This window comes from Halichoerus grypus, chromosome 10, assembly GCF_964656455.1.
Source record: "Halichoerus grypus chromosome 10, mHalGry1.hap1.1, whole genome shotgun sequence".
NCBI lineage: Eukaryota > Metazoa > Chordata > Mammalia > Carnivora > Phocidae > Halichoerus > Halichoerus grypus.
Window position 1 is genome coordinate 15713879 of NC_135721.1, and position 25837 is coordinate 15739715.

The following is a 25837-nucleotide window of genomic DNA, read 5'->3' on the forward strand; positions in this document are numbered from 1 at the left end:
TCTCCCCACCCGCACCCCCCGTGCCCGGACCAGGGTCCTGAGCCAACGCGGCGGCCAGGAGGCTTGTTGGTAACCGCAAGGCCTGGGCTGCGCCACTTGTCCTGGTGGCGACCGCGCCCGGGTCACTCTTAGGAGAGTGCCCAGAGTGTCCCGGTTCACACGGTAAATTACTGGGCTCCGCTGCCCTGGGGAGAGTGTTGGGAAACAAGGCAGCCAGTGGTCATGGCCCCGGGGGTGCTTAGAGGAGGGTCAGATGAGGTAACCTATAACCCAGCAAACAAGATCAATTAGACCCGCGGGTGGGGCGTTGTCCCAAGAAGCAGCCCCGGACGACTCCAGAGGCCTTCCAGTAAAAGAGCAACAGGGCCTTCTCAACAAAAGCTTCTCAAAGCTTCTTTCCTCTCCCCTGCTAAAGAGATAATTGTTCTGACTCTTGTTAAAACCCCACGGAAGACTTCCTGAGACTACTGCAGTGGGCTCTGGACTATCACAGCAGGGGCATCAGGCTCAGCTCGGTCGAGCAAGGGCACGTGGGGATCGATGCCCAAGGGTCTGGAGGAGACAGCAAGGGGAGGAGGTTCCTGCTCAACCGACCTAGCAGGATTCTTGCTGAAGGCAGGCCAGAGCTTAGACATCACAGGTGCAGATGTGGAGGGTGATCAGATTCCCTCTGGGGTGGGGTGGGGTGGTGGGATGGTGGGAGGCAATTGTCTCTTAGCTGACTCAACCGGATTCTTGCTAAGACTGGGCCATCCATGCAGGTTGCAGGGGGAGAGTGGGGTCAAGGTCAAGGCCGATTGGAGAAGAGGGATCAGAGGAGCCTAAAGTTTGGTCAAGGAGACAGTCCAGGAGGATCTAGGGAAGCACTTACACCCTGAGCACAGGTGGGGGGTTGAGGGGACTCCCCCTTGTTGCTGCAACTCGTAGCTTGCCTGTCACCCATGGCTTGCAGGCAAGTGAAACTCACCCCTGGCCGCAGGGTTCCTGAGTGCACAGCACTGGGGCACTTGGGGCTCCTGGTGCCTGCCAAGAACACGACTGGCTCCCCAGAACAGAGCAACCCGGTCCCTGAGAGCAATCCCACTTTCTGTGTCTGTGGGTCCTGCTTGCCCCTATGTGGCTCCAGTGGATAATTGTATACAATGCACGGAATGTGGGATCTAAATCTGATATTTTCTGCTTCCTGCCTGACTCAGGGAGCCCCTTCCATGGCTGAAGCTGCAATAATGCAAACCACATTGCAGAGGATCTTCTAATTTCCCTTCGCACTGCCCTGGAGGAATGCTGCAGGCATCAGTTTCCCCGTACCCCAGGAAAGTCCCTGGGCCCCAGGGGCAGTGCAGTCTGCAGCCCAGGGGAGTCTGATCCGAGCTCGGGCCGCATCATGCACTAACACTCCCTTGTTTCTGGTGGGGTGGGTCTTCTGGGGATCTGCTGATTTTTCTCTGTCCTCTAAAGTGACGCTTTAGCACTGTAGGGGTCTAGGCATCCCAAGTGGAGCCGGACCACCACCTGCCTGGTTACTCAGCAAACGCTCCCAGCCACAGCTCTGGGCCTGCGACCCTGCCAGGCTTTGAGGATGCAGAAGACCCTTGGGGGGCTCATACATCACTCAGGAACAGTTGGAGATGTCAACATGGATGCAGGCCCAAGATGCACAGGGAAAGACAAACAACTAACTCCGCCTGGGGTTGGGCCATACCAGGAACTCTTCCGGGAGGAGGTGGTTCCAGACCTGGGTCATGAAAAATGTGAATGTTGTCTCTGAGCTTTGGGTTTTCTTATTGGTGAAACACACATAATGGAAACCTTTAATTCACAGCACTGCTTGAGACTAAATATGACTGGGATGAGAGGAAATGTATGGTAAGCACTGTAGATTAGTGACCCCGAAGCCATTCATAGCACCCTTCCTCTTCAACTTCTACTGCCACAGAGGCTGGAAAGGTGAAACTCTCATACCCCCAGCCCTCTTTGCAGTTAGGAGGGCACATGTGACAATTCTGGCCACATATATAGAAGTTCCTGAGGATGATTTACCTTGCTAGGAGAAAACTCTTTGTTTCTTCCTTGTCTTCTGCCTGGAAAGGAGATGTGATGCTGGAGAGGCAGCAACCATCTTGTGGCTGTGAAGCACAGGCATGAATTTGGGACTTATCCATTGAAGAGGGGGACCTGATGGCCCATGAACTATCATACAAGCCCTAGACTCTTTTTTTTTTTTTTTTTTAAGATTTTATTTATTTATTTGACAGAGAGAGACACAGTGAGAGAGGGAACACAGGCAGGGGGAGTGGGAGAGGGAGAAGCAGGCTTTCCACGGAGCAGGGAGCCCGATGCGGGGCTCGATCCCAGGACCCTGGGATCATGACCTAAGCCGAAGGCAGACTCTTAACGACTGAGCCACCCGGGCGCCCCTAGACTCTTTCTTGAGATGTGTCAAGACTTCTCCTTGCACGAGTGCTGAGACCACTCTAAGTGGGGGTTTTCTGCAATGGCTTCTTATTGGTACAGCTGTAAAGCACTTACATAAGGCCGGAACTAGAAACTGTTCAGTAGGGGGTAGGGGTGCTTGAGGAGGAGGAGGAGGGAGAGAAGACATAAAGTGTGTCCTAGCCAGCAGTGCAAAGCCAACATGCCTCCAGAGAGCACAGTGTCCTTGGGGCTGGGGAGGAGGGCGTGCCCAGGGGTGGCTAGGTCAGGAGGCTGCAGACACCATGTGGGGCCTGCCCCTGGGGGGCCTTGTGTGCCACGCCCAAGAGTTTACATTTATTCCAAAGGAGAAGTGAGTGGACTCACAGAATGAACAAAGGAAAGAGTATTTCAGGACGGGGACTGGGGTGTGATGAACAATACTCTTCCAGGAAGCTGAGGCCAGAGTCAAGGTGGGCCTCAGGATGGAGATGACAAGGTGGGGTAGTGAGTGAGGCATCCTTCACCAGAAGCATGATCCTGAAGCAGAGGAGGCAAGCAGGGGATCTTCTAGAACTGTTGTATAGATCTAATTCATCCTCATTGCAGAATAAATACAGAAAATATGTATAGTGCAAAAATGACATAAAATTCATCATTCATTCTATATCAGACATAACAACCACGAACATTTTGTTGTTCCTTCTCTCTTGACATTTTGTTCTATACATATATATATATATGTATGTATGTATATATATCTTTAAACAATACAAAATCTTACTGGATGTACTATTTTGTAACTTGCTTTTTCATTTGTCACCCTGTAAACATTTTTCCATGTTAAATTACCTCCCAAACCATCATTTTAAATCTTTACTTAGGATGCCATGTACCGATATACAATAACTTACGTGTCCAGTCCTTAAGGTATGGACGTATGATGGAAAGGTGGGGTGTATGGCAGGAGATGATTGGGTGGTCTTTTCGAGGCTAGCTAGCTGTTTGAGCCAGGTACACCAGGAGGCCGTTTGGGAGCAAAGTGCTAATGTGTCAAAAAACACTTTGGTGAGTCTCTGTGTCCTTTGTTGAGTAAAGGAAGGTCTCAGGAGATGCGGAGAAGAGCAGGAAGACAAAGAGCTTCATCTTTTTGTATTAAAAAGGAACGGACATTTGGGAGGAGCTGTCTGTCGGCAACTTGTGAGCTCTGGGAGAGGCAGGTGAGGTGAGCACCCCGGCCAGCTGGAGAAGGACACTGCTGGGACGGTGGCGTCCCGGGGCTGCCTTGATCCTGTTCTGCTCTGTGACGCTCCTCCAGGACACCCCCCACTGCCTGGGGCACGGCAAATCCAGCCTTTCTGTTTGGACGCTAAAGGAAAAGGACTGCCGAAGTCTGGAGAACTTGGGCGCACACACAGGGACACAAAGCTTTCAGTGGCTTTGATAATGGCCGCCAGACCTTTCCCAGGAGGCTGGGCACAGAGCTCGTCCCCAAACCCACGCCAGCCCTGGGTTCATTTCCTTAAATCCTCTCAAATTTGTTAAGGGAAAAGTGATATTTCTTGTTTTAGAAGGACATGTATTTGATTCCTAGTGAGGTTAAACATGTTTCCACCGGTTTGTTGGTCTCAGAATGCTTCTTTCTAACGCTCCTGTTTATTTCCTTTGCGTGTGTTAAAAATTGGGCTGTTTGTCTTTTTCTTACTGATTTGTAAGAATGCATCATATATGAAAGATCCTAACCTTTTCTGATACGTATTATCCCGTTTGTCTTTAACTTATTTTTCCCCTTAAGTTTTTATTTTGAGAAAGTTTCAAACTCACAGAGAAGTGGACTGGTTCATACCCTACATGTACACCCTTCATCTAGGCCCACACTGGGTTTTCGAGATGGAACCCGCAGATGACCAGGGGAGCAGGGCTGGACACAGGGGGCTGAGTGCCAAGGTCAGAGCAGAGGCCCAACCCGGGGCAGGGCCTCCTGAATTGAGAGGAGGAGGCAGGACTTGATACCCTCACATTCACCAGGCCAGCTGTTGGTTGTGGGCCACCCCCGGAGGGGTCTGACCTTGGTGAGGCAGCTCACTCTCTTCAGTCCCAAGTCCCAGGGAGGACTGAGCAGAGACTCAATCCTCCCAGCAGCAGCGAGGGGGTAAGTCCTTCAGCCCCGGAAAGGGAGAGGGGTGTGGGGCTGCCCTAGCAGAGGAACTGCACAGTGGTTAACGCTGCCATTTGCCTTCTCCTTTCTCTCTCTGCGTTCTTCCTGAAACACTGAAGCGTTCCTCGCAGAAGCCATGACACTTCACTCTAAATACCTGAACGTGCGCTTTCTTAGAAGCACAGCGCGGAGCCTTGTCCTGCCTAACCAAAATGCAGTGGTCCTACTCGGGCAATGTGACACGGACGCATTACTCTTACCTAACATACGATCATATTCCAGTGTGCCCACTTGTCCCAATAATGGCTTTTCTTCACAACTGCTCCCCTGTCCTCCTCTTCAAGCAAGAATCGAATTAAGGGTCATGCCCTGTATTTAACTGTCGTGTGCATTTAGTCTCCTTCATTCTACGGTGCCCGGGCTCGTCCGTCTTCCCTGACGCTGACATCTGTGGGGCGTCCACACCAGTTGTGCAGGCTGCTCCTTGGCTGGTATTTGTCTAGTGATTTCTCAGGGTTCCATGCGGGTGGTCAGTCGGGGCACGGGATGCCAGCGTCTCTCATGATTGGTGATGTCAAGTTGGATAATTTTCCTAAGGTCAATTCTGTTTTTTGCATTTTTCACATGCAGGTTTTAAGATTTTTATGTAGTTCCCACCCTTGGACACTCCTCTTGGTGGTTTTTACAATGAAATGATACTTAGAGAAGTATTCCTTACCCCAGACTATATAAATAGTCACAAATTTTCTCCAGATATATTTTCCACAACCAATTCTTTGAGTCACTGGGAATTCATTTTGGTTTATGTCATGAGATAAGGGTCATTTCTCCCCCCAAATACTTGGTTAAGTATCCAGTACCATTCATTGGTAAGTTTTTTTGAACGATTTGTCCTTTCTTCCACTAGAATTGTCACTATGTTGTATTCTAAATACTCACAAACGCTGTTATTTGCAAACATTGTGATCTGGACTCCCTATTCTGTTGCCTTGATCTGTCAGTTCAGCTTAGCAATCTGTGCTCCAAGGGAATTCCTTTATACTGATATCTAATAATGAAGCTCTCCGAGGCAGATTTATTGTTTTATGATGTAAACAATGTGCATCTGTTTTTAGATGGAGGAGAAAGAAGTAAGAGAGATCCCTGAGGAGAGAAGAGGGCGGGGTACAGAGCTTGAGTGGGACGGTGACTGACAGGTGGACAGACACACATCCATCAATGCAGCCTGAACCTTTTGTGTGGATGGAGGCTCCTTCCTCTTCCTCTACTCTCGCCACCTAGCATTTCAGTATCATATATTGCAGGCATCTTTCCGTGCCACATGCCGAAATCTAACTCAGTCTTATAACAGGGGAAGAGCAATCCATGTGAGGGTGTATCATAATTTATTTTATTATGACCCTATTAAAAGCCATTTTGGTAATTTCCAGTTTTCACGATTTCCTCAATATTAAAAATGCTTGTATATTTATCTTTACTTGTGTAAGTATACCCATAACAACTTAAATTCCTATGAAAGTGCTGAGTCAAAGCATTTCCTTCTTTCAAATGTCGATGCTGTCACATTGCTCTTGGAAGATCTATGAACTTACGTTCCTGCCAAGGATCTACAGAATGCCCGCTTGTCCACTGCTCACCAGTAACGGGTTTTATCTTCTGTGGTTTTACTAACCTGAGAAGTAAAGAAAAAATGGTGTCTCACTGTTCTTTTAATTTGCCATGATTTTGCTGATGGCTTTTGGGATTTTGATTCTGTCACCCAATGTTTTCCGAAGTCTCTCAGATTTGTGTCCCCAGCGATCAGGATAAGCATTTTAATTAGAGTCTTCCAACTCTTTATCCAACCCAGGAAGGAAGTCTGGGAGGACAGAACCCAGCTGGGGTGTTGCCCTAAATTTAGGTATTACTTAGAGGTGGATCAGCTACCTAGGTAAGCAGGGAGCACGTGGGGGTGGCCATGGCCTAGGGCCAAGTTCCCAGTTTTGTAACCAGTTTCTTCCTCTTCAGGGCAGCCTCAGAGAGTGTCTCTTGCAGACGGATCTCACAGATGCCTTTGCCTCGTGGGGCCAGAAGACCCGAGGGAGGCCATCCAACCTGATGACACTGGGTCCCCAGGTCAGCCCCAGGATGCTCCCACTGGACACTCTGCTGTGGGAACCATGACACTTTTTGGTCCCAGTGTCCTCATCCTTGGAGGCCTCACATCCCAGACTGGGGGACACATCTGGCTCCTCGAATCTGCTCCTCACCCATGCCAGCCCCCGTCTTCCCAGACGAAGACAGTGTGGTCCCCTATTCATTGTGTGTCTACAACAGAAATCCTGGGCTCCTATTTGACCAAGGCTAAAGGACCATGCAGTCCAAATCGTTGGATATTCTAAGAGTACCTGTTTTTTATTCCAAAAGGAGTTTTGGGTTTTTTTTAACCTTATGTGTCTACAAAGGTCTCCAAGAAAATCTCCAGAACATTCAGACTACTGATATTCAAAGATAACAAGCTGACAGAAGGGAAACATCTCAAAGACAGTGGCCAGACAGGATGCTGGACATACAGGTTAAATTAACCAGCCTTCCAACTGGTTAAACTGAGACTGGCCCAGAAAACAATAAAAGCCACCACTTATTGAGCCAGGCACTGTGGTAAGGACTTTACCTACTTTATGCCCTTTACACCTTGGCACACCCTGACAGGTAGGAATCCCTATCTCCGTTTAAAGATGAGGAGATGGAAGACTGCAGGTTCATTAACTTAACCAAGGTCACAAAGCTAGTGCACTGCAAAGGTGGTTTGCAAGCCAGCTCTTTATCATGACCCCATACTGTAGTTTCTTTCCTGACCTCAGTGGAGGCCTGTGGCCCCGGGGCAGGGGCTCCAGAGTCTTCCCCCAGACTGGCAGGGCAGTCCTGGTCTTTGTAAATCTGAGGGGAGGGGGGAGTTTGGTCACACTGTGATGCTATTATAATGAGTGACCAGCAGATGGCAGTGTCCACCAGCCCTTCACCCCTTGTCCCAAGGGGAAGGAAGGGCTCTGAGAGATCCCCTGTGGAACTTCCAGGAAAGAAGCCACCCACTCCTTTCTTCTCTGTCCCCTCCCCTCCCCCACTCAGCAGACCAGGCCCCAGGGGGCAGGTTGAGCAGGTGGTCCCAAGGCCAGGCTGCCATCGACCCGGTGTGGATGCCAGAGCCGTTGCCCGGGAACCTGGGGAGAGGCAGCCCTGGGTTGAGCATGGAAAATTCCTGGGAGCCTGACGCCGCCAGAAGCCGGGGACATCAGACATGGGGCTGAGCCAGAGCCCTGCCGCAATCTTCCCACACCCAAGCAGCCTCCGCCCAGGTCTTTCCGGGGGAGAGGACTGCTGCAGAGACCAGAAGCCCCGGATGCAATGGTAACTGGCTCCCTCTGTGGGCCTTGGTCACCATCTTCCCTTCACACCCTCCCAGGGAGACTGTCTTCAGGGGCAGAACCCCAGGCTCACCCTGGGCCCTGCCTCCTCACCACTAACCCTCTCTCCAGCTTTGAGTTGCAAAGGCCAGGGGCCATGGTGGGTCCAGACTGAGGAAGGCTCTTGGCTGGGTCCCCGGCAGTGGGCCCCACCCTCACAGGCTCTCCACCTCTCACAGCTGGACCCATGGTGGCCATTTGATTGTCAACCTCACTGTGCATTTGCCAGGAAGGGCTGAGGGACTTGCAGCCCCAGGTTAGGGGCTGGATTTGGATTCTGGTCTCTAGACTCTCAGGAGCATCGACCAGTCATAGTCAGGGGGCATCTATTTTACCTTCCAAAATACTGCTTGGCTGCAGGGACCCAGAACCCTTCCAGAATAATGCCTGGCTTGCCTGGTGGACAGGGCAGAGGCTGAGCCCTCATCTGCCTCATCTACAGGGTGCCTGAGGCGCAGGTGGGATGAGACCAGCTGAGCTGCATGGATAGCAAAGGCACAGGATCACAGAAGGGACCCGCCATCCCAGATGGTTCAAGGCCAAAGAACAGAGCACTGATCGCTTCCGTTCCCAGAGACTTGGCTTCTTTGTGGACAGCAGAAGCCGTGGAGCAGGCCATCTTCGAGGGACCTCCGTGCTCCTATGCAGCTGGGGCTGGTGCAGGTCCTGGTGCTTGAAGGTCACTACGAGGTGGCTCTAGCTGGCGGAATCCAGGACAGCTGCTGACCCTTGAGCCACAAGGGTTTGAACTGTATGGGTCCACCTATATCTGGATTTATTTCAATAAACACAGGACAGTACTGTAAATGTGTTTTCTCTTCCTTACGATTTTCTCAATGACATTTGCTTTTTTCTAGTTTATTGTTAGAACACAGTACATAATACATGTAATATACAAAACGTGTGTGATAACCAAAATTGATGGTTTATGTTATCAGCAAGGCTCCTGGTCCATGGTATGCTATTCGTAGTTAAGTTGTGAGGGAGTGAGAAGCCAAATTCAGATTTTTGACTGCGCAGGGGTAGGGGGATGACACCTAACTCCTGCCTTGTTCAAGGGTCAAATGTAACTTCCTAAAGGGCATCGACCCAGCGTGCCAGGCTGGTGCTCCCGATGACATGTGACCTCCCTTTGAGAGCTGTTGTGGCCATCCCAGGTGCAGTGTGGAGAACTTGCTCAGGCTCAGAACTCCCAGAAGGGTGCGTGGGATAGGGGGCTTCTCATCTCTACAGGTACACAATTTGTCATCACTCAGGTATGGTGCGGAACATTGGCCCATATAACTCAAAATGTTCCTTTGGGTTCTGGGATTCTGTGACCTGAACCAGAGTCCTGGTGCTCTGAGAAAGCACACAGCTTCTGCAAGGAACAGAGGACCAGCAAAGTGCTCTCCACGGGCAGGGTCCGTAGGTGAGAATGTGGGGATCCTTCCTGCCCACCCCAGTCAGTGAACACCCACCCCAACCACCAGGCTGCTTTTACCCCTCTTCCCCCCTTGCAGCCAGTCTCACCTCCTCTCTCTGAGGGGGAGACAGCTGGAGTCTGGATTTCGGGGGGTCGGAGAGCAGTCACCAGACTGATGAGCGGAAGTGAGAAGTTTTCTGCAGCCCTCTTGTAACTTCCTGCACCGGCCTCAGGGCCTCATTCACAGCTTCCCAGTGACTTCTGGGGCAACACAGAGGACAGAGGAAACCCCCTTCGAAAGCATCATGAAGAACATGACTTCTGGGTCTTCAGGCCGGGAGTGCAAGCTCCCTCCTGCCCGGCCCACCCCCCCAAAGGCTCCCCCATCCCCCAAGAGGAGGCCCAAGCATGCCTGGTCCAGCCTGGCATTGTGCGCCCACCGAGGGCCACCTGCTCAGCTTCACAGGGATGGAGAGTCAGGGATGGAGGACTAGAAACTGCTGGTCTCACATTTCTCTCTCCTGTGGGAGGGCACCGTCTTCACTGCAGACAGATACTTAGTCCTGGGCCCCAAGACATCCAGAGACAGGGATCAGGTCAGGCCCCGTGTGTGGGCCTGACCCGCTAGGCTATCAGGTCACATCATGGAAACTTAGCAGTTGGAGCACACGCTCCTGCGAGCCCTCCCTGCTCTGAGCTCTGTGGCCCAGAAGCTGGGAGGACAGGATGTGTTCCAAGGCAGATGTTGTCAGCTCCTAGCCGGCAGCAGCGGCAGGAAGGAGTCCCCAGGGTGACACTGTCATGGTCTTCACCTGCACCGGAACAGAGAGTTTATTCTCTGCCAAGAATTTTCCAGAGAGCTAGAGAGGAAAGGCAGGGCCCTCTGCCTGTTCACCGGGGTTGGGGAGGATATTCCAGACCAAGCCTTTCCCATGCCTGCCTCCCCCGTGGGCAGCCAAGGGTTGGGCAAAAACAGCTGGCGAATCCAGGCTCTGCCACTTAGCAGGTGACCCTGCGCAAGGTGCTGAATTTCTCTGTAGCTCTACCGTCTTTGTCTACGAAATGGGAATAACCATCCCTACCCCACGGGACACAGCAGCGGTGGCAATGAAGTGACATGAGGCAGGCTGAGCAGATGGCATGGAGCCCAGCATTCAGAGAACAAAGGGTTACTGTCACGATTTCAGGGGAAGGACAGGGAGCCAGACGGGGCCCAGGCGGCCCTGTGCCCCCCTCTTCTCTGGGCTCAGCTCTAGGGTGTCCTCTGCTGCTGATCGGAAAGCCCCCCAGCCCTGGTTTCCCATGCATCCGACCTGTGCATCGCTGGACCAGCAACACAGAGAAGGCTACTGGCAGTGAGTATTTACTGGAAAGAAAGAATGAATTGGGGGATGGATAAATGACGACGGAATGAATGATGACCTCACTTTACAGACAAGAAACACAGGTGAGAGTGGTTAAGTCCTGGCTCAAGCACAGACAGCAGGCAGGCAGTCTTTTCCAGAGCCTTTCCGGTGCCTAGGAGCTGTTCCTCTCTGGGGCCATCATCACCCTTGGGCCCCAGAACAGACCGGGTGCAGGGCGGGTCGGGGGCAAGGCTACTGAGCCTCCTCCGTGCCAGCCTGTTAGCCTGGCCACACACCAGCTCCTCGAGGTGAGAATCCTCCTATTGCACAGATGAGGGAATTTGGTCTCAAAGAAGCTAAGTGGCCCTGCTCCCACTGGGGCAGCAGCAGCGCAGGGTTCCAAGCCAGTACTAATTCCTAAGCCCACGGACTGCCGCAGGGCAGGGGAATCACACATAATCCACACACGTTTATTTGGCACACACTATGCCACGTCTGTGCCACACCTTTCCGTTCTCTCCTTGCTATTACGAGGTCAAAGCCAGGACTAGAACTTGCACTACTGACCTCAGCCCAGGGTTCCAGGGTGTTTGTGCAAATCATAATCAGTTGAGACTGTTCCCCTGTGGCTGTAGGGGGAAGGAGCTGAGAAAGACAGCAGGGCCCCAGCACTGGCAATGGCGGAGACCCCTGGGGGGGGTCTCTAGGGGCACGCTCTGGAGGTTTCTGCAGGGCCCTTTGTAGCAGCACTACCCAGAGAGGGAGACCTGGGGCCAAAGCCTTGTCCCTGGCACTCCACCCTCAGTCCCCAAAGCAGGCTGGGTTAATGCAGTTCTTGTCGTGGCAGCCCCCCACTGCCCTTCCCAACCACACCTTCCCACACTAATCTCAGCTCTTTCTCCTCTGCCCACCGGATGGGCCTGGGGTGCGGGAGGAGTGGCCCCTGGCCAGATCTCTCCTGCCCCCACACGTCCCCGGTGGTGATGGGTGGACCAAAGTGCCCAGAAGAGGGCCATGGCGTCTCTGAGGTGGCCCGCATGGCGATGACTGAGGAGTTCGCTCCGGACCAAGCATCTGGTGCAGGGGAACACCGAGCCTGGGCTGGAATCCACCCGGGAGCTCCCTGGGCCGAGCCTCTTCTGAGGGCCAGTGTGGCACAACCGGGAGAGACTCGGGACTCCCTCAGCTTTGGGTCCTATGGTATCGTGTGGACGCTGGTCACCCACTCAAAGTGACCGTCTAGATTTCAAGTTCAGTAGTAAGTGAAATTTTAAAGGATAAAGAACGCATCTGCGCTGCTTCGAGGGTCTGTCCGGCTCAGGCCCTCTGTCTGCCTACCAGGACCTCGTCCATCCGCTGGATGTTCCCGCACTGGGGTATGTCGGGCTGCCGTGGAGCTGAACAGATCAATACCGGTCAACCACCTCCCTACCCTAGCCCAGTGCGCTCCGGGGTGCCGCCGCCGTGGCCGCTGGGCGTCCCCTCCACCCATCACCCATCACCGCGGCCAGAGAGGTACGGAGGCACCACCCTGGGGCTCTCGGCCGCCCGCCCTCCCGGCTTCTGGCCGCGCCCCAACATACCAGGTAGCCCGCTTCCGTCGACCGGCCCCCCTAGAAGGAGGGCGGAAGGTTATCACTTTCGACGCACAAATGAACTCGGGGAGCCGCTCCCGCGCAGGAGTCTCCCCATCACCCCGGGGCTGCCTCCGTGATTCCCGCGCTCCTTTGAGATGTTGGCTCCAGCTTAAGCGCACGTTCTCCGCCCAAACCTTTGCTTTCCGACTGTCGATCCACGTCCATCTGTCTTTCCGGCCTGCCCTTCCAGCCGCTAGCCCTCTCTTCCCTCCGGGTCCCCACCCCCGCTCCGGTCTTTGGAGGCTGTGGCAGGCTGGGCAGCCTTCGAACCGCTGATGAAAAACGCGCCTTTGTGGCAACCCTGCGCGCCCCTGTGGCCTCCGGACGCCCTGGTGGCCTCTCGGTGCGTCCCGGCCCCGAGGTGCCGGCAGTGACCGGCGGCGCCGAGCCCTTCCGCGGCCCCACCTCTGGCGTGTCGGGCACTCGCAGAACTGGAGCGGGCAGGGGCGGGTGCTGCTCCTCCGCAGGGCAGTGGGGACGAAGCTGGGCTGGTGCGCGCGATGCCTCGGAGCCTCGAACTCCGGCGGGCGCGTTTGGCCGGCGCGCGGCGTGGGCGGCGGGGGATCGCACCGCCGTGGGGAAGGGAGGCGGGGCTCCGGTTTGTGGCGGGAGCCTCGGGCGGGTTAACACTCGCTAGGCGAGAGTGGGGGCGAAGCGCTGCGGCGCCGGGAGGAGGCTCCTGTCCCGGACTCGGCGTTAGGCCGGAGTGGGGGGCGCGGTGCTGCCACTCCAGTGTTCAGCAGGGGGCGCTGCTCCGGGCGTTGGGCGGGGGTGGGGTGGGAGAGGAGGGGGGGCCGCGACTTGCTGCGCACACTTCCCCCATTATTAAACACTATGTTCAAAAGGCGCCGGGGGACTTCCCGGAGCCACGGAGCCCGCGCCGCCCGCCCGCCTGGCCCACGGAGCCCATGGACCTGAGCGCGGCCGCCGCGCTGTGCCTCTGGCTGCTGAGCGCCTGCCGGCCCCGCGACGGGCTCGAAGCGGCCGCCGTGCTGCGAGCGGCGGGGGCAGGGCCGGTCGGGAGTCCGGGGGTCGGCGGCGGCGGCGGCGGCGGCGGCGGCGGCGGGCGGACCCTCGCCCCGGCTGCGGGCGTCTCCGCTGCCCCGGCCGCCGCGGCTCCCGGAGCCCGCGCCGCGCGCCGGGCCGCCGGCTCCGGCTTCAGGAACGGCTCGGTGGTGCCGCACCAGTTCATGATGTCGCTTTACCGGAACCTGGCCGGGAGGGCTCCCGCCGGGGCAGCCGCCGCCTCCACCTCGGGCTCTGGCCGCCACGGCCGCGCGGACACAATCACCGGCTTCGCAGACCGGGCGAACCAAGGTACTCACGCCTCTTCTGCGCCCGTCCGTCCTGTCCGCTCCTAGGCTGAGGCCACCGCCAGAGCCCGAGCCCCAGCTCCAGACCCTTCGGGGCGCGGCCCCCCCCACGCCCCAGCCTCAGTGGTGGAAACTCCGCCGAGGCCCACGCACCCGAACCCTCTGGACTGTGGCGAGAGACGCGGCAGCTCTCGGGGCTGAGCCCGTCCCTCCGCCGGATTGCCCTGGCCCTGCCGGCCGGCGGGTCCCCTCGAAGAGAGGCAGGATCGGAAGCAAGAAGGGGCCCGGGCCGAGAGGGACGGCGCAGTGATGGTGGTGGTGGCCGCGGCTGTTGCATTGCAGCAAACTCTGCAGCTTCTAGTCTCCTGGGGGCCGCATAAATTGGGGGGAACTCAGGGGAATGAGGGAAAGAGGCAGGCTGAAGTAAATGGCCCCAGGAGAGGCTGGTGGCATCACCAGGTACACGGAGGTCCCCTCTGGGCAGGCTGTGTCAGGGTGGAGCCATGGGGCTATGGGTGCCTGGGCCCCCCCAGGACAGCCAGAGGTGGAGGACTCCAGGCTCCGGAGGAGGAGAGGATGGGCAGTGAGCCCCTGCCCGAATGCAGGCCTGGCTGGGAGCAGGCACCCACCTTACTCTGCCCTGGGTCCTTCAAAGGTAGGACGTGGGTATGACTGTGGTGGTTGCTGTGTGTCATCTGGATTTTATTAATCTCTATTGAAGTCATTAAAGCAGACAGATAGGGAAAATTTAACTAATTTCAGGCAGAAATGCAAGTAATGTTGGCCTTAATTCTATCCAGCCAGAGACCCAGCATGGAAGGCAGGAGGGAAAGAAAGGGGAGTAGGGCTGGAAGGGAAGCAGCAGACGCCGGGAGGAGGGAGGATCTGCTGGCCGCACACCCCACACCCTAGCCTGGGAGAGCAGGTAGAGGTGGAGCAGTAACCAAATCACCCACCTCCTCCGACACACACGATGCCTACACACAGACTGCTTTGTTTCGGGTGCTGGGACAGCCTGGGCCCAGATGGTCCTACGGTGCAGTGGGAAGTCCCAAGCACTCTCTGAAGGCCCCCGGGACTGGATGCTGGGGTACTCCTACCAAGCCTGAGTCCTGGTGTACAGGGCCAGGGAAGGCCGCAGCCCTGAGGCTGCTGTGTGGGCCCACGGGCTAGAGGACAGATGGGTGTGCCGGGCTCTGAGCTGCACAGGCACCAGCTGCTCTTTCTCAGGTAGAGTTAGGCCTACTGTTAGCTTCAGCCTGAGCTAAACCTTTCCTGTGGAGCTCTGCTTGGCTGGCAAGGCTCTGAGGGCACCTTTCCTTCCTCCTTCTGGAAAGAGGGCCTGCGGTGGCTGCACCCTGCAGCGGAGAGATGCTGCAGGAGAAGCTCAGGAAAAGTGCTCCAGGGAGCCCTGGGGGAAAGCAGTGGCAGGGAGGAGGCCGCACTTGCGGAGTACTTTGGGCCTCGCTCTCTCTCCACTCTGTGGTTCAACTTGGAGCAGGGCTACCTGAGGCCCCCAGAAGCCACCGGCAGAGCCCAGACTTGGGACCTCAGGAGGTGAGGGCCGGCGGCGGCAGTGGTGGGTGAGCAAATCTCCGGTGGTGGGGCAGTCTGCACAGTCTCTCCGAGTTTGGGGCAAAACGAAACCATATGACCCTCTTCAAAGGGAGCTCCTTATCTGCTGCTCGGTGGAATTTCAACTTTTTTTTGCCTGAGCCCCAGAAGAAAAAAAGTGCCCACGACCAGAAATAAAACCCCCAAACTCTTAGAGAGCAGGCATAACGGAGGGAAAGAATATGCCAAAGGATCGGTGGGTCCCGGAGGCGAGACCTCCTTGAGCCGCTGCCCTCAGTGCGGCAAGGCAGGCAGTCCCGGGCTGCCCCCAACCCTTCAGAGAAGCTTCTTTGCCCTCCTCTGCCGCCTTCCCTCCTCCAGCGCAGGTCGCGGAAAGCAGGGAGAGGCTAAACCAGGAGTTTCCCATCGCCACCAGCAGCGCTCATCGCTAGGAGACCTTGGGCCGAGCCGGCCCCCCCCCCCCCATCTGGGCCTTAGTTCCCGTTCAGCATAGCGGGAGGCTGGATGCGCCGGAGGGTCTGCGGCCCCGCTGACGCGGTCCCCTCTGGACGACTCGCACGCAAGGCCCAGACTGCACGGGAGACGGTGGCCAGCAGGAATGTCCAGGCTGAGCTGGGGAAGAGCGGTAGCGCAAGGAGCAAAGTTTTCAGGGGACACGAATTTTCCGTTTTCGCACAGCCGGGACTTCGTGGCCTCAGCAGGGCAATAACAGGCAGTCCCGGCCCAGCGCGGGACCTCGGCCTGGCCTCCGGCCCCTGGAAGAGGCTCAGGACTTCTGAGGCGCCCACCCGGCCTTCGCCCCGCCACCCGCCCGAAAGTCTGCCTTCCGATCTAGGCCCCGCAAACCCGTGGCTCCGGGTCAGGCAGCGGAACTGTAGTGGCATCGGGTGTAGGGGTGTGGTCCTGGCCCCGGGGCTCGGCGATAAGTGAATGCCCGTGGGCCGTCGCGGTGGCAGAACTTTGGCTCGATGAACCGAAGCCCCGGTCCCGATAATCACTAGTCAGGGCGAAGGCTCCCTTTACTCTGGGCCAGGCTGGCAGCTTTCTGGCTGGGCCGGGAGCCGCGGGCTCGCTCCCGCATCCCGGGCAGTGGGGCTCTTTGCAGTGTGGAGGCCCCGCGGCCGGGAGGGAGTGCGGGCTCCGCTCTCCGCTCTCACCGCGCTCTTTCTCTGTCTCTGCCCGACTCCTGCAGACGAATCGCCCGCCGAGACCGGCCAAAGCTTCCTGTTCGACGTGTCCAGCCTTCCCGACACCGACGAGGTGGTGGGAGCCGAGCTGCGCGTGCTGCGCCACGAGTCCCCGGAGCTGGGCCCTGGCGGCGCGACTGCCCCGCCGCTGCTCCTGCTGTCTACGTGCCCCGGCGCCGCCCGAGCGCCCCGCTTGCTGCACTCGCGGGCCGCGCAGCCCCTGGCCGGAGCGCGCTGGGAGGTGTTCGACGTGGCAGACGCCGTGCGGCGCCACCGCCAGGAGCCGCGCGCCACCCGTGCGTTCTGCCTGTTGCTGCGCTCAGTGGCCGGTCCCTCGCGGGGCCCGCTGGCACTGCGGCTGCTGGGCTTCGGCTCACCGGGCAGGGGCCGCGCGGCGGCGGAAGAGCGCGCTCTGCTCGTCGTCTCCTCCCGCACGCAGAGGAAGGGGAGCCTATTCCGGGAGATCCGCGCCCAGGCCCGCGCGCTCGGGGCCGCGCTGGCGGCGGAGCCGCCGCCCGACCCGGGACCCGGCACGGGGTCGCCGACGGCGGTCATCGGCGGTCGCAGGCGGCGGCGGACGGCGCTGGCCGGGGCGCGAGCGGCGCAGGGCAGCGGCGGGGGCGCGGGCCGGGGCCACGGGCGAAGGGGCCGGAGCCGCTGTAGCCGCAGGCCGCTGCACGTGGACTTCAAGGAGCTGGGCTGGGACGACTGGATCATCGCGCCGCTGGACTACGAGGCGTACCACTGCGAGGGCGTTTGCGACTTCCCGCTGCGCTCGCACCTTGAGCCCACCAACCACGCCATCATTCAGACGCTGCTCAACTCCATGGCGCCCGACGCGGCGCCGGCCTCCTGCTGCGTGCCGGCGCGCCTCAGCCCCATCAGCATCCTCTACATCGACGCGGCCAACAACGTGGTCTACAAGCAGTACGAGGACATGGTGGTGGAGGCGTGCGGCTGCAGGTAGCCTGCGGGCCCGGGGAGGGGGCGGCCGCGCCACCCAGGACCCCCTGCTGAAGAGCAGCTGCGGCCCGGGTCTGCCGCCGAGCGTGGGTGCGCATCGGACACCGGCCCCGGGCCCGCACGGTGGAGGGCGAGCGCACGTTCACACTCACACCAGCACTCACACCCACACACTCGTTCACTCATGCACACATTTACCTTGGGCAGCACCCAAAGCCCTGGCAAGAGACGACCTGACGCTACCGAACTCACTCTGCAAACGCACCATCGCACCCACCGCCCCCTTTTGGAGAGAGGATGCTGTTTGTGTTAATGTTACAATAACAGGCACTAAATGGGGTAGAAATGGGTTAGGGAATTGGGGGTTCCAGAATGGATGAATTAATGGGGGTACTGGAGTTTTATCTCACCCGTTTTTGTTTGTGGCTGCGTGTGGGGGAACGCCCGGCTGGGTGGCTGAGTGCCTGGTGTTGCACCTGGAATGGACAGAACGGCTGTCATGCCCTTTCCCAAGGTTTGTGTTGCATTTACTCTGGGAAGGAACCGCTGCAAAAAGGCATGTTTATTCTTTAATTTAAAAAAATCTAACGTGCCCCTTCAATTTTGAAAGGGAACATTTGTCCTAAAGAATTCATGGTGGAGCTACCCAGATCTTTGCAAAGGTCAGCACTACACTTTTAAAAAAGTCAGTTCCAATTGGGGATGATCTAGAATGTGGAAAAAAGTGTTTTTCTTTTGGGGGGGAAGTGAAATGGAGGAGAGGTTATAAACTGCCAGTCTGAACTGATATGAACTTGGGGGGGGGATGGCACGTGTCAGGTTCTGAAGCTCCTAGGCTGGGCAGTTCAACGTGGTGGCGGTGCCTTGGGGGGTGCTGAGGAGGAGGCTTAGTGCAGTGGCTGGGAATGGGGGAAGGCGGGCAGCTATGCCTTTTCCTAGAGACCTGCCAGGAGGTTTTGCTAAGGAGCTGGGAAAGAGGCTCTTAGGGCTTTGAAAGAGGCGGGGAGGCGTCTGGGGGCGGGCGGGCGGGCGGGCTTCTGCAGAAGACTCAGGCTTGTCTGCCAGGTAGGCGCAACCCTCTCCAAATGGTGTGCTCAGAATGGGCCAACATGTGCTTGCGCTTAGCTATCAAGTCTGTGTTGGCTTTTACACGCTTTCACTGTGTTGTTGCTGTAGGTTTTGGCAGTGTGATAGTAACGGGAAGTGAAGCTACACAAAAGTGCTTTTGTGAGATTTCAGCTCCCCACAACCCAGTGGTTCAGAGCAGGAGGAAGCCGCCCCCGCCCCCCCCCCAATGTAGAGGGGCATTTGCAGCTTGGCTGTTGTGGCCCCTTCAGAAGGGCGGGGCCTTGGTGCAGGGGGGAGGGCAGAGGTGGAAGCCTCCTCCCCCAGTCCTGTTTTTGTCTTGTTGATGGTAGGACTGCCGGTCCTTGTCTAGGGAAGCTAGAACATGCCAGCCTACATTGTTTTATTTAGTTCATTTCTGCCCCAGAGTCCTTTGTGGCCTTGTGTAAGTGGCTGAGAGAGGGATGAGAAACAATTTGGATTCCACCTGTCTGGGGCTCCGAGGGCTTCTTTGAAAACCCGTGCAGCCCTCCTGAGTACTCCTCTTTAAGGCTGTGTTGGGCTTTCACCTTTGGGGTCCCTGAGAAAGGCATCCATTCCATCCTTCTTGTCTTGGATGCTAAGGTCCAGATGAGTTATACAAATTTTAATTCTCAGTGATTAAACATTCAAGAGGGAGGAATACTAAGAATTTAGATACAGCTACTTTACTTAAGGGCCCCACCTGAGTCCGTTCTATCCCCTAAAATTCCCCCAAAGGAAAAGAAAATACATTTACAATGTGAATTTATATGCTGTGGCTATCTGAGTAGCTATAAATAATGAGAAAATGCAAGTCTTTTTAGGTTAAAACACACAAAATTCCCGAGGTGGCAGCTACGGTACACCTCCTCCCAATTTCAGTGACCTGTGGTCCCCTTACATTTATGGATTTTGCCAGAGAACCTTCGCTTTTCTAAACTGTTTTTAATAATTGCATGGTGATTGCTCTGTCATAGCGAAGAATAAAAAAATGACACTAAAATATTAAAGATTGTAGTATTTGAAGTTTTAGAAAGGGAGTTAATGAAAAAACTAGCTATACTTTGAAGAAATTCTAGGTTATTTAATATCTTGGACAAAAGGAGACATTTTGGTTCTTTTTTAGTGACTAGGAAAAACAAAGTTTTGAGAAGACCTGTTTTGATTTAGCCTGAGCTTTTTGTGGCAGGAAAAAAAATGTCCATTTTCTCTGTGGTTTTTTTTTTTTTTTTCCTGATGACCTCCTTCTACCAAGTTGTGTTGTAAGTGGTGTAGGAAGTAGGCATCTTCCTGCATCTGGAGGTCCCGGCTGCATCCAGGGTGGGGGTTGTCCATGGGCAGTGACAGTTCCTCGGATCGTCTCAGATGTCCTCAGTGTGTCCTTGTTTACTGACTAGAAGCAATGCCTCCGGGAATTGCTCTGGAGCTGCCTGTCGCCCCCAGGGATGACCTGTGCCTGCCACAACTCTGCTTGGGCCTCTGGCATCTCAGAGTTAAAAGTAGGTGAACGGAGAAGATGTGTCACACTTTGTAAAAGTGACAGCAGAAGGGCCACTGCGTGTAGAGACAGACGTGTTTTTGCTGCTGTGATGTGGCTCGAGCCGCTTTGCCAGGATTTGGAGAAGGATCCTGCCGCCGCAGCTGGGAGTGCCCTGTACTGGCTGTCTTCTAGGCAGGGGGGGTGCGGGGCCAAGTCACTCAGCTGGAAGCCCCGGTCCCCACCCTCGGGAGAGCGGGCTGCTGGCAAGCAGGGTTAAAGCGTGTCAGCACTGTGAGCGAAGGCAGCGTCCCTTTCCCAACTCAGGGCCCCCTGGGTCTGGGGCCACCACAATAGTCTTCCTCAAGTCCAGCGAATTTTCCATTTTGTTGGGGGAGACTTGTGCACTTCCAGTTGAGACCATGTGAACCACTCCTTCCTGCTAGAGAATAGGGTGGGCATCCCTGCTTGGAGAGCACAGGGCGGGCCAGCTGAGGCCCAAGGGGGTTGGTGCTGGGTTTGCTAAACATGAAGACAGGCTGGTCAGTGCTGCTGGAGCCAGGCTTCTGTATTAAGGGAGACATGATGCCCAAACGCTTGCCTGGTTGAATTCTGGCTTTCCAAGCAGCAGGGTCGTGTCCTCCCGAGAGGGTGTCAGGCTCTGTTGTCTCAGCTTGAGCTCTGTCCATTCCTTACGCACGGACTCCCCTTCATCCTAGTGTGCCGCCATCTTACTACCGCAGTGGCATGGGGAAAAGAAGAGCGTGGATTGTGTGATGTCGAGTCAAATCTGGCAAACCCGGTGCGGTGACTGCTCCCAGGACAGTGTCCCGGAAGTGTCAGCAGGAGCGGGGACCTTGCTGTCAGTGCTGAAGGGAGTACGGACCACCCTGTGGATGTAATCAGAGTGTAACCCAAATTCCACAAGTCATTTACCCTGTTTGTAATTTTATTGAAACTCATAGCAGAAAATAACCCAGGACTGTAGACTGATTTTCTTCTTAAAGCAGGGAAAAAATTGAATTCTTTCCAAGAGGAGCTTGTGCACAGAAAAAGGCAGACTCTTGCCTTGCTTGAATCTGGTCTCCAGAAAACGGGGTGAGAAGAAGAGCCAGCACTACAGCTGTTTCTGGGACACAAACATCACGGGGCCTCGCCGATCTCCTGAGAGCGCGTCGGTGGGGATGCAGAAGCCTCCCCGGGCTCAGAAAGCAGGGCCCTCTCAGTGGGCCTGGGCCAGGAGGCTTCAAGCAGGTGCCCAGTGGGCTGGGAGGATTGAGGGTCTGGAAGGCAGCCATCTGTCATTGGCAGGGAAGGACCTGCATTGTCCCCTCAGGGGTCTGGATTGGGAAGGGAAGAGAGGCAGCTGACAAGTGAACCCAGCAGTTGGAAGATGTTGGGAGTGAGATGGGAGAGAACTGGGTCCCTCTGAGGTGTGTCTGAGCTGCACTGGTGTGTCTGGGGCCTTCTATGTACCCAGGAGGGAACCACCCCATGCTGTCGCCTGCTGTCTGCCTGATGCGCGGTCACTTGAGTCACTTGAGTGCTAGAGCTCCCCCACGGTGCCTCCTGAGAGGTCTGGGACAACCGTGGGCAGCCACCTCCCTACCTGGAGCTTCCATTCGGTCCCTGTAAAAGGAGAAGCTCTCCAGTCCCATGGTTCTAGGATTCTAGTTGGCCCAAAAGCCCACTAACATAGTTTAAAGGCAGAGCAGATGTGACTGTTCCTGGAAAGGGTCCCCTCCCCATCCCAGAGCCACTTCTCACAAGTATCACAGCTCCTGCCTGTGTGTGTGTGTGTGTGTGTGTGTGTGTGTGTGTGTGTGTTACATCCCTGGCCTCTGTTGGTGCCTCATGTATGTGGCTTTGATTTCCACCTGGGTCATGGCAGGTGCAGGGGAGGCCAGGATCTCATGGGCAGGGCTCAGTTCACCAAAGCCACGACCTTTCCTGTGTTCCAGGTGAGGGGCCCTACCAACCCAGCTGGAGCTCCCCTGTGCTCACACAGTGGGGGGTAGAGCCAGGCCTGCTGAGATTGTTCTGTGACCCAATCCTGGGAAGGTTGCTGCCTCCTGCTGGTGCTTCTGTGGGAGCAGCGGAAGCAAGCAAGCCCAGGCCCTGTCGGCAGCCTGGCGGGGACCCGGGGCTGTCCCAGAGTCCCCGGACCAGGAAAGCAGGCCTGTGTAAGGGTGGCGTGCCCCAGCAGGTCCCCACGGGCCCCCACCCCCTCCTCACTGCCATGCCCATGTCTGGTCCAGCTTGCTGGAGGAGTGACTCAGGACTGGGCACCTTGAGAGCTGCTTCTTCTCACCATTTTGTGAAAAATGGTGGCGGAGTTTAACATTAAGAAACAGGGAGGAGTCAAAAGAGGTTATTTATAATTTTTTCAGACAACTCTGCCTTTTGTCCCTAGAGCCTTCTGGCCATTTAGGCTGGAGCAAGCTTCTTCCTCCTTTTGTGCCATTTCTGGACTTTAATCTGTTAAATTAGTTAAATCCCAACGGGGCTCAAGGTGAGAGAAGCCCGTTCTTGTCAGGAAGGCCACACGTCCCTTATGTGGAGTCACCTACCCAGATGTAGCTGTAGGAAGAGGGTTGGAAGTTGGCTTAGTAAATCAGTGGGGGTGACCGAGGGCCTGACGTTTGCTGTGTGGGCCTCTGCTCATGATGTGCGCACACCCAGCGTCACCAGAGCCGGGCTTCTCCCCACCCGCCCCCCGCTCCAAAACGGCCGGCGCAGGGGCCGTGCTTGAAGCCGGCCTGGGACCCGGCCATAGGCCTTCTGACTGGGCAGAGTTGGGCTGGCACTTCACGGTGGCAGCTGCACTTCTGGCCGAGCAACCCAGGGAAGGGTGGAGTCAGAGTCACTGAAAAGCTGGCCCGCCTTTCCAGTTGTGCTCAGAGTTGTTGAAAAGTGCGAGCACGTGCTCCGAGCGGCTCGGCTGGTGGGCGATGGGCCGCTTGCTCCTGCCCGTGCCGACCCCCAGGGAGCAGACCTCAGGCCCCTGCAGCATCTGTGTCTGTGGGGGTGTGCAGAGGAAGGGGCTGGCGGCTCCCCCTGGGATCTCCCTATAAGGGCAAGAGGGCTCAGTGTGCACGGAGACTTCTGCCAAGAGGTGTTTCTGTAGTCAGGGGGTCTGTTGGCAGGACCGCTTCGCACGCTGGTCTAGGGAGCACTTCCTTCCGCCAGGTTGGACGCTCTGCATTCCAGACAGGCCCACCAGGTAAGAGCTGTGGTGCAGAAACTTTCTCCTTGCTCTAAGTCGGTGATAGGAAGCTGAAACAAGTCGTTGAGAAAAACAAGGACAAGCTTCTGATGGTCGAGCGAGTCCCAGGCACCTTGCCGCTGGGTAGTACAGACCTGCCGGGATGTGGCTGGCTGCTTGGTTTCCGCGTCTCTATTCCACCATCTTTTGAGCTGTCGGCGAACAGGAGCGTGGCCCCGGGGCAGCTGGAGGTTTGGCCAGGCAGGAGGTGGGCCGGTGGCTGTCCTTTGCACAGTCGTCTCCGCACTGCTCCGTCGGGCCCGCGGTGGCAGCGACCACACCCAGCTCCTGCAGCTAGAGCCGGGGCCGGATGCCTGTGCTGAGCCTACACCCTGCTCGGCCGCTTGGCGGCCAGAATCTAGAACCTCGTCTGAACCTTCTGGGGCTGAGGTGTGCTTGTGGTTGACAGAAAGCAGATGCCCTGGGAGGCTTATTCATGGGAGTCCTGCTGAAGTGGAGGCAAACACAAACCCATCCGAGGCACCGAGGCTAACCAGCCCCTGAAGCCGGTCCCCGGGCTGCAGGATGGGAGGGGGCGTGGTGGCCCGGTGCACCTGCACGCGGCGTGCGGCCGTCTTCTGTCTGCGCACGGCTTCCCGGCGAGCCTGGCCTCTCGCAGACCTCACGCATGGGCAGCCCTAGCCTGGACTTGTCAGCCCAGGGAGTCTGAGAAGCAAGTCTGACGATGTGCAGGGGAAGCCTTTCCCGGTCTGCGTGCTTGTCTCCGAGTGACCGAAGGCTGCCGAGGGCCGAAGATGACACACGCGTCCCAGGTTTCCCCGGGGGCTCAGGACAGCAGCAGCGCGGCTTGAGATGAGCAGGCTGGTTCGAGGATGGGGTGCACCTGCAAGACAGGGCTTATTTTTCTTTGCAGTTTACATTTCCGGGTCAGGGCCTGTCAGAGTCCGAGGAAAGCCAGCCATTCAGCATTCTGTTTAGAAAATGATGATACATGTTCAGGGAGAAAGCAAGAATGTATTTTCTGGCTGGGAAATCCTCGAGTGTTCCAAGCCAGGAACAGAGACTCTGGAAGGCAGAGTTTCTCTGGCTTTCTCCACCTCGGATAAGTCACAGATCCAACATAAGCTTCCTTACAGTAACGGCTGTTTTGTTGTTGTGGTTGTTGTTTGGGATGTTTTGTTTTGTAGTCCACTTTTGACAGTAGTGCAAAGAGCTTCTGTGTTTCCTGTGACAAAGAATCATAACCGAGTCACTTTAGGTCTTTCAGCTGAAGTATTTCGCCCCAAATGAAAAGTTAATACATTTTTTTTTTAGAAGGATTAGCATACTGACTGCAACTTGCCATTCATCAGAGAATAGGGGATTCAGAAAAGTTTGGTAAGCTTTCTTTAAAAAAATACCTATCAAGAGGTTGCTGCAGAACACGGGCCCCAGCTTACGGCGTGCCCCTCTTTGTGCAGGCTCTGCGTGGGCAGCGTCGTCTGGCAAGACGGGCGCCCTGCCTCTTAGCCAGCACCTTGACCCTGCCGCCAATGCTGTGGTTCTAAGGAAATGGGCAAAACTCAAAGTGACAGCTATACCATCACAGCTCAATACGCACATTCCAGCAGCTAAAGACAGAATGTATTATTTTGGGGGCCTGAAGTCCCTTTCCTTTCGCAGTGATACCCACTATTTCTCAGCTCAGCTCGGGAGTAAGATGGGGCAGGTGGTGAGAATTGTAAACTCACTGAATGCAAGCTGAACTCCCCTTGTCGGCAGTCTTCCAGCTCTGGTCTGGCCGGAGCAGAGCTCCGAGGCTTGGAGGCTGGAGACCGGGCCATCTCCCCTCTGCTCCGCGGGGTCGCTGGGGCAGCAGCAGCTGATGTTGTGAGTGCTGCCCACGCCCAGGCCGGCTGGCAGGGAGCTCAAGGCCAGGTACAAACCCACTGTGTATATGTATTCTCAAGTTTAAATAGATTGTACATATTGGAATGTAAATGAACTGTAAAACAGCAATCTCTATTTTTCTTGACAGTTACATAGCAGTATATATTTGTTAAACATGCTCTTGTATGCTCTTCACATTAACCATTTTAATATTTTGTACAGATAAGTTGATTAAATATTTTATTGATAAACCTGCTCCTGGCTGGCCTTTAGAGAACTGTGTTTTGCCTTGTTATTCAGCCTTTCTCTGGTCGTCTGCTCCCACTGCTGCGCACTGAGAACAGAAGCCGACCACTTAGGCGGTAGGACACCTGCATGGAAACGGGGCTCGTGGTCGCTCTGGGCCTCTCGGTCTTTATGTCCACCGTTCCCCCTTGAAACAGCTTCGGCTGTCACCTGCTTCGGGTCTTCGTGACTGGTGTGGCTCCGTAGGACACGGCACAGCCCGTACTGCAGGAAGCCACTGCACGGGAAGGTATCCAAGCTGGGGTGCGGGGGTGAAGGGGCCAACATGCAGCAGAAAGCATTTTCGCTTTAGAAAACTAGCACCACCATGTGTCGCGAGTGAGCGTTGTCCTGCAAACACAGTCCAAGTGGAAAGGTTTTGCTCCATACACAGCAGGCCGCAAAGCCTGAGCACCCCCATTCTGAGGCTGCACAGGGAGGCCTCGGCGCCCCAC

The 25837-nt window shown here is 56.1% G+C and overlaps 1 protein-coding gene and 1 long non-coding RNA gene across 2 annotated transcripts; both read left to right on the forward strand.

Moving 5' to 3' along the window:
• The first annotated feature begins 11 nt into the window (after positions 1 to 11).
• Positions 12 to 8820, forward strand: LOC118548780 (uncharacterized). The gene is made up of 2 exons (XR_004923745.2): positions 12 to 162; positions 6578 to 8820. It is a non-coding gene; the product is annotated as an uncharacterized LOC118548780 (long non-coding RNA).
• Positions 8821 to 13309: 4489 nt separating this feature from the next.
• On the forward strand, positions 13310 to 17443 carry GDF7 (growth differentiation factor 7). Its single transcript, XM_036112794.2, has 2 exons — positions 13310 to 13718; positions 16482 to 17443. Exons 1-2 carry the CDS (start codon positions 13310 to 13312, stop codon positions 17441 to 17443), a joined length of 1371 nt encoding a protein of 456 aa, XP_035968687.2.
• Positions 17444 to 25837: the final 8394 nt, after the last annotated feature.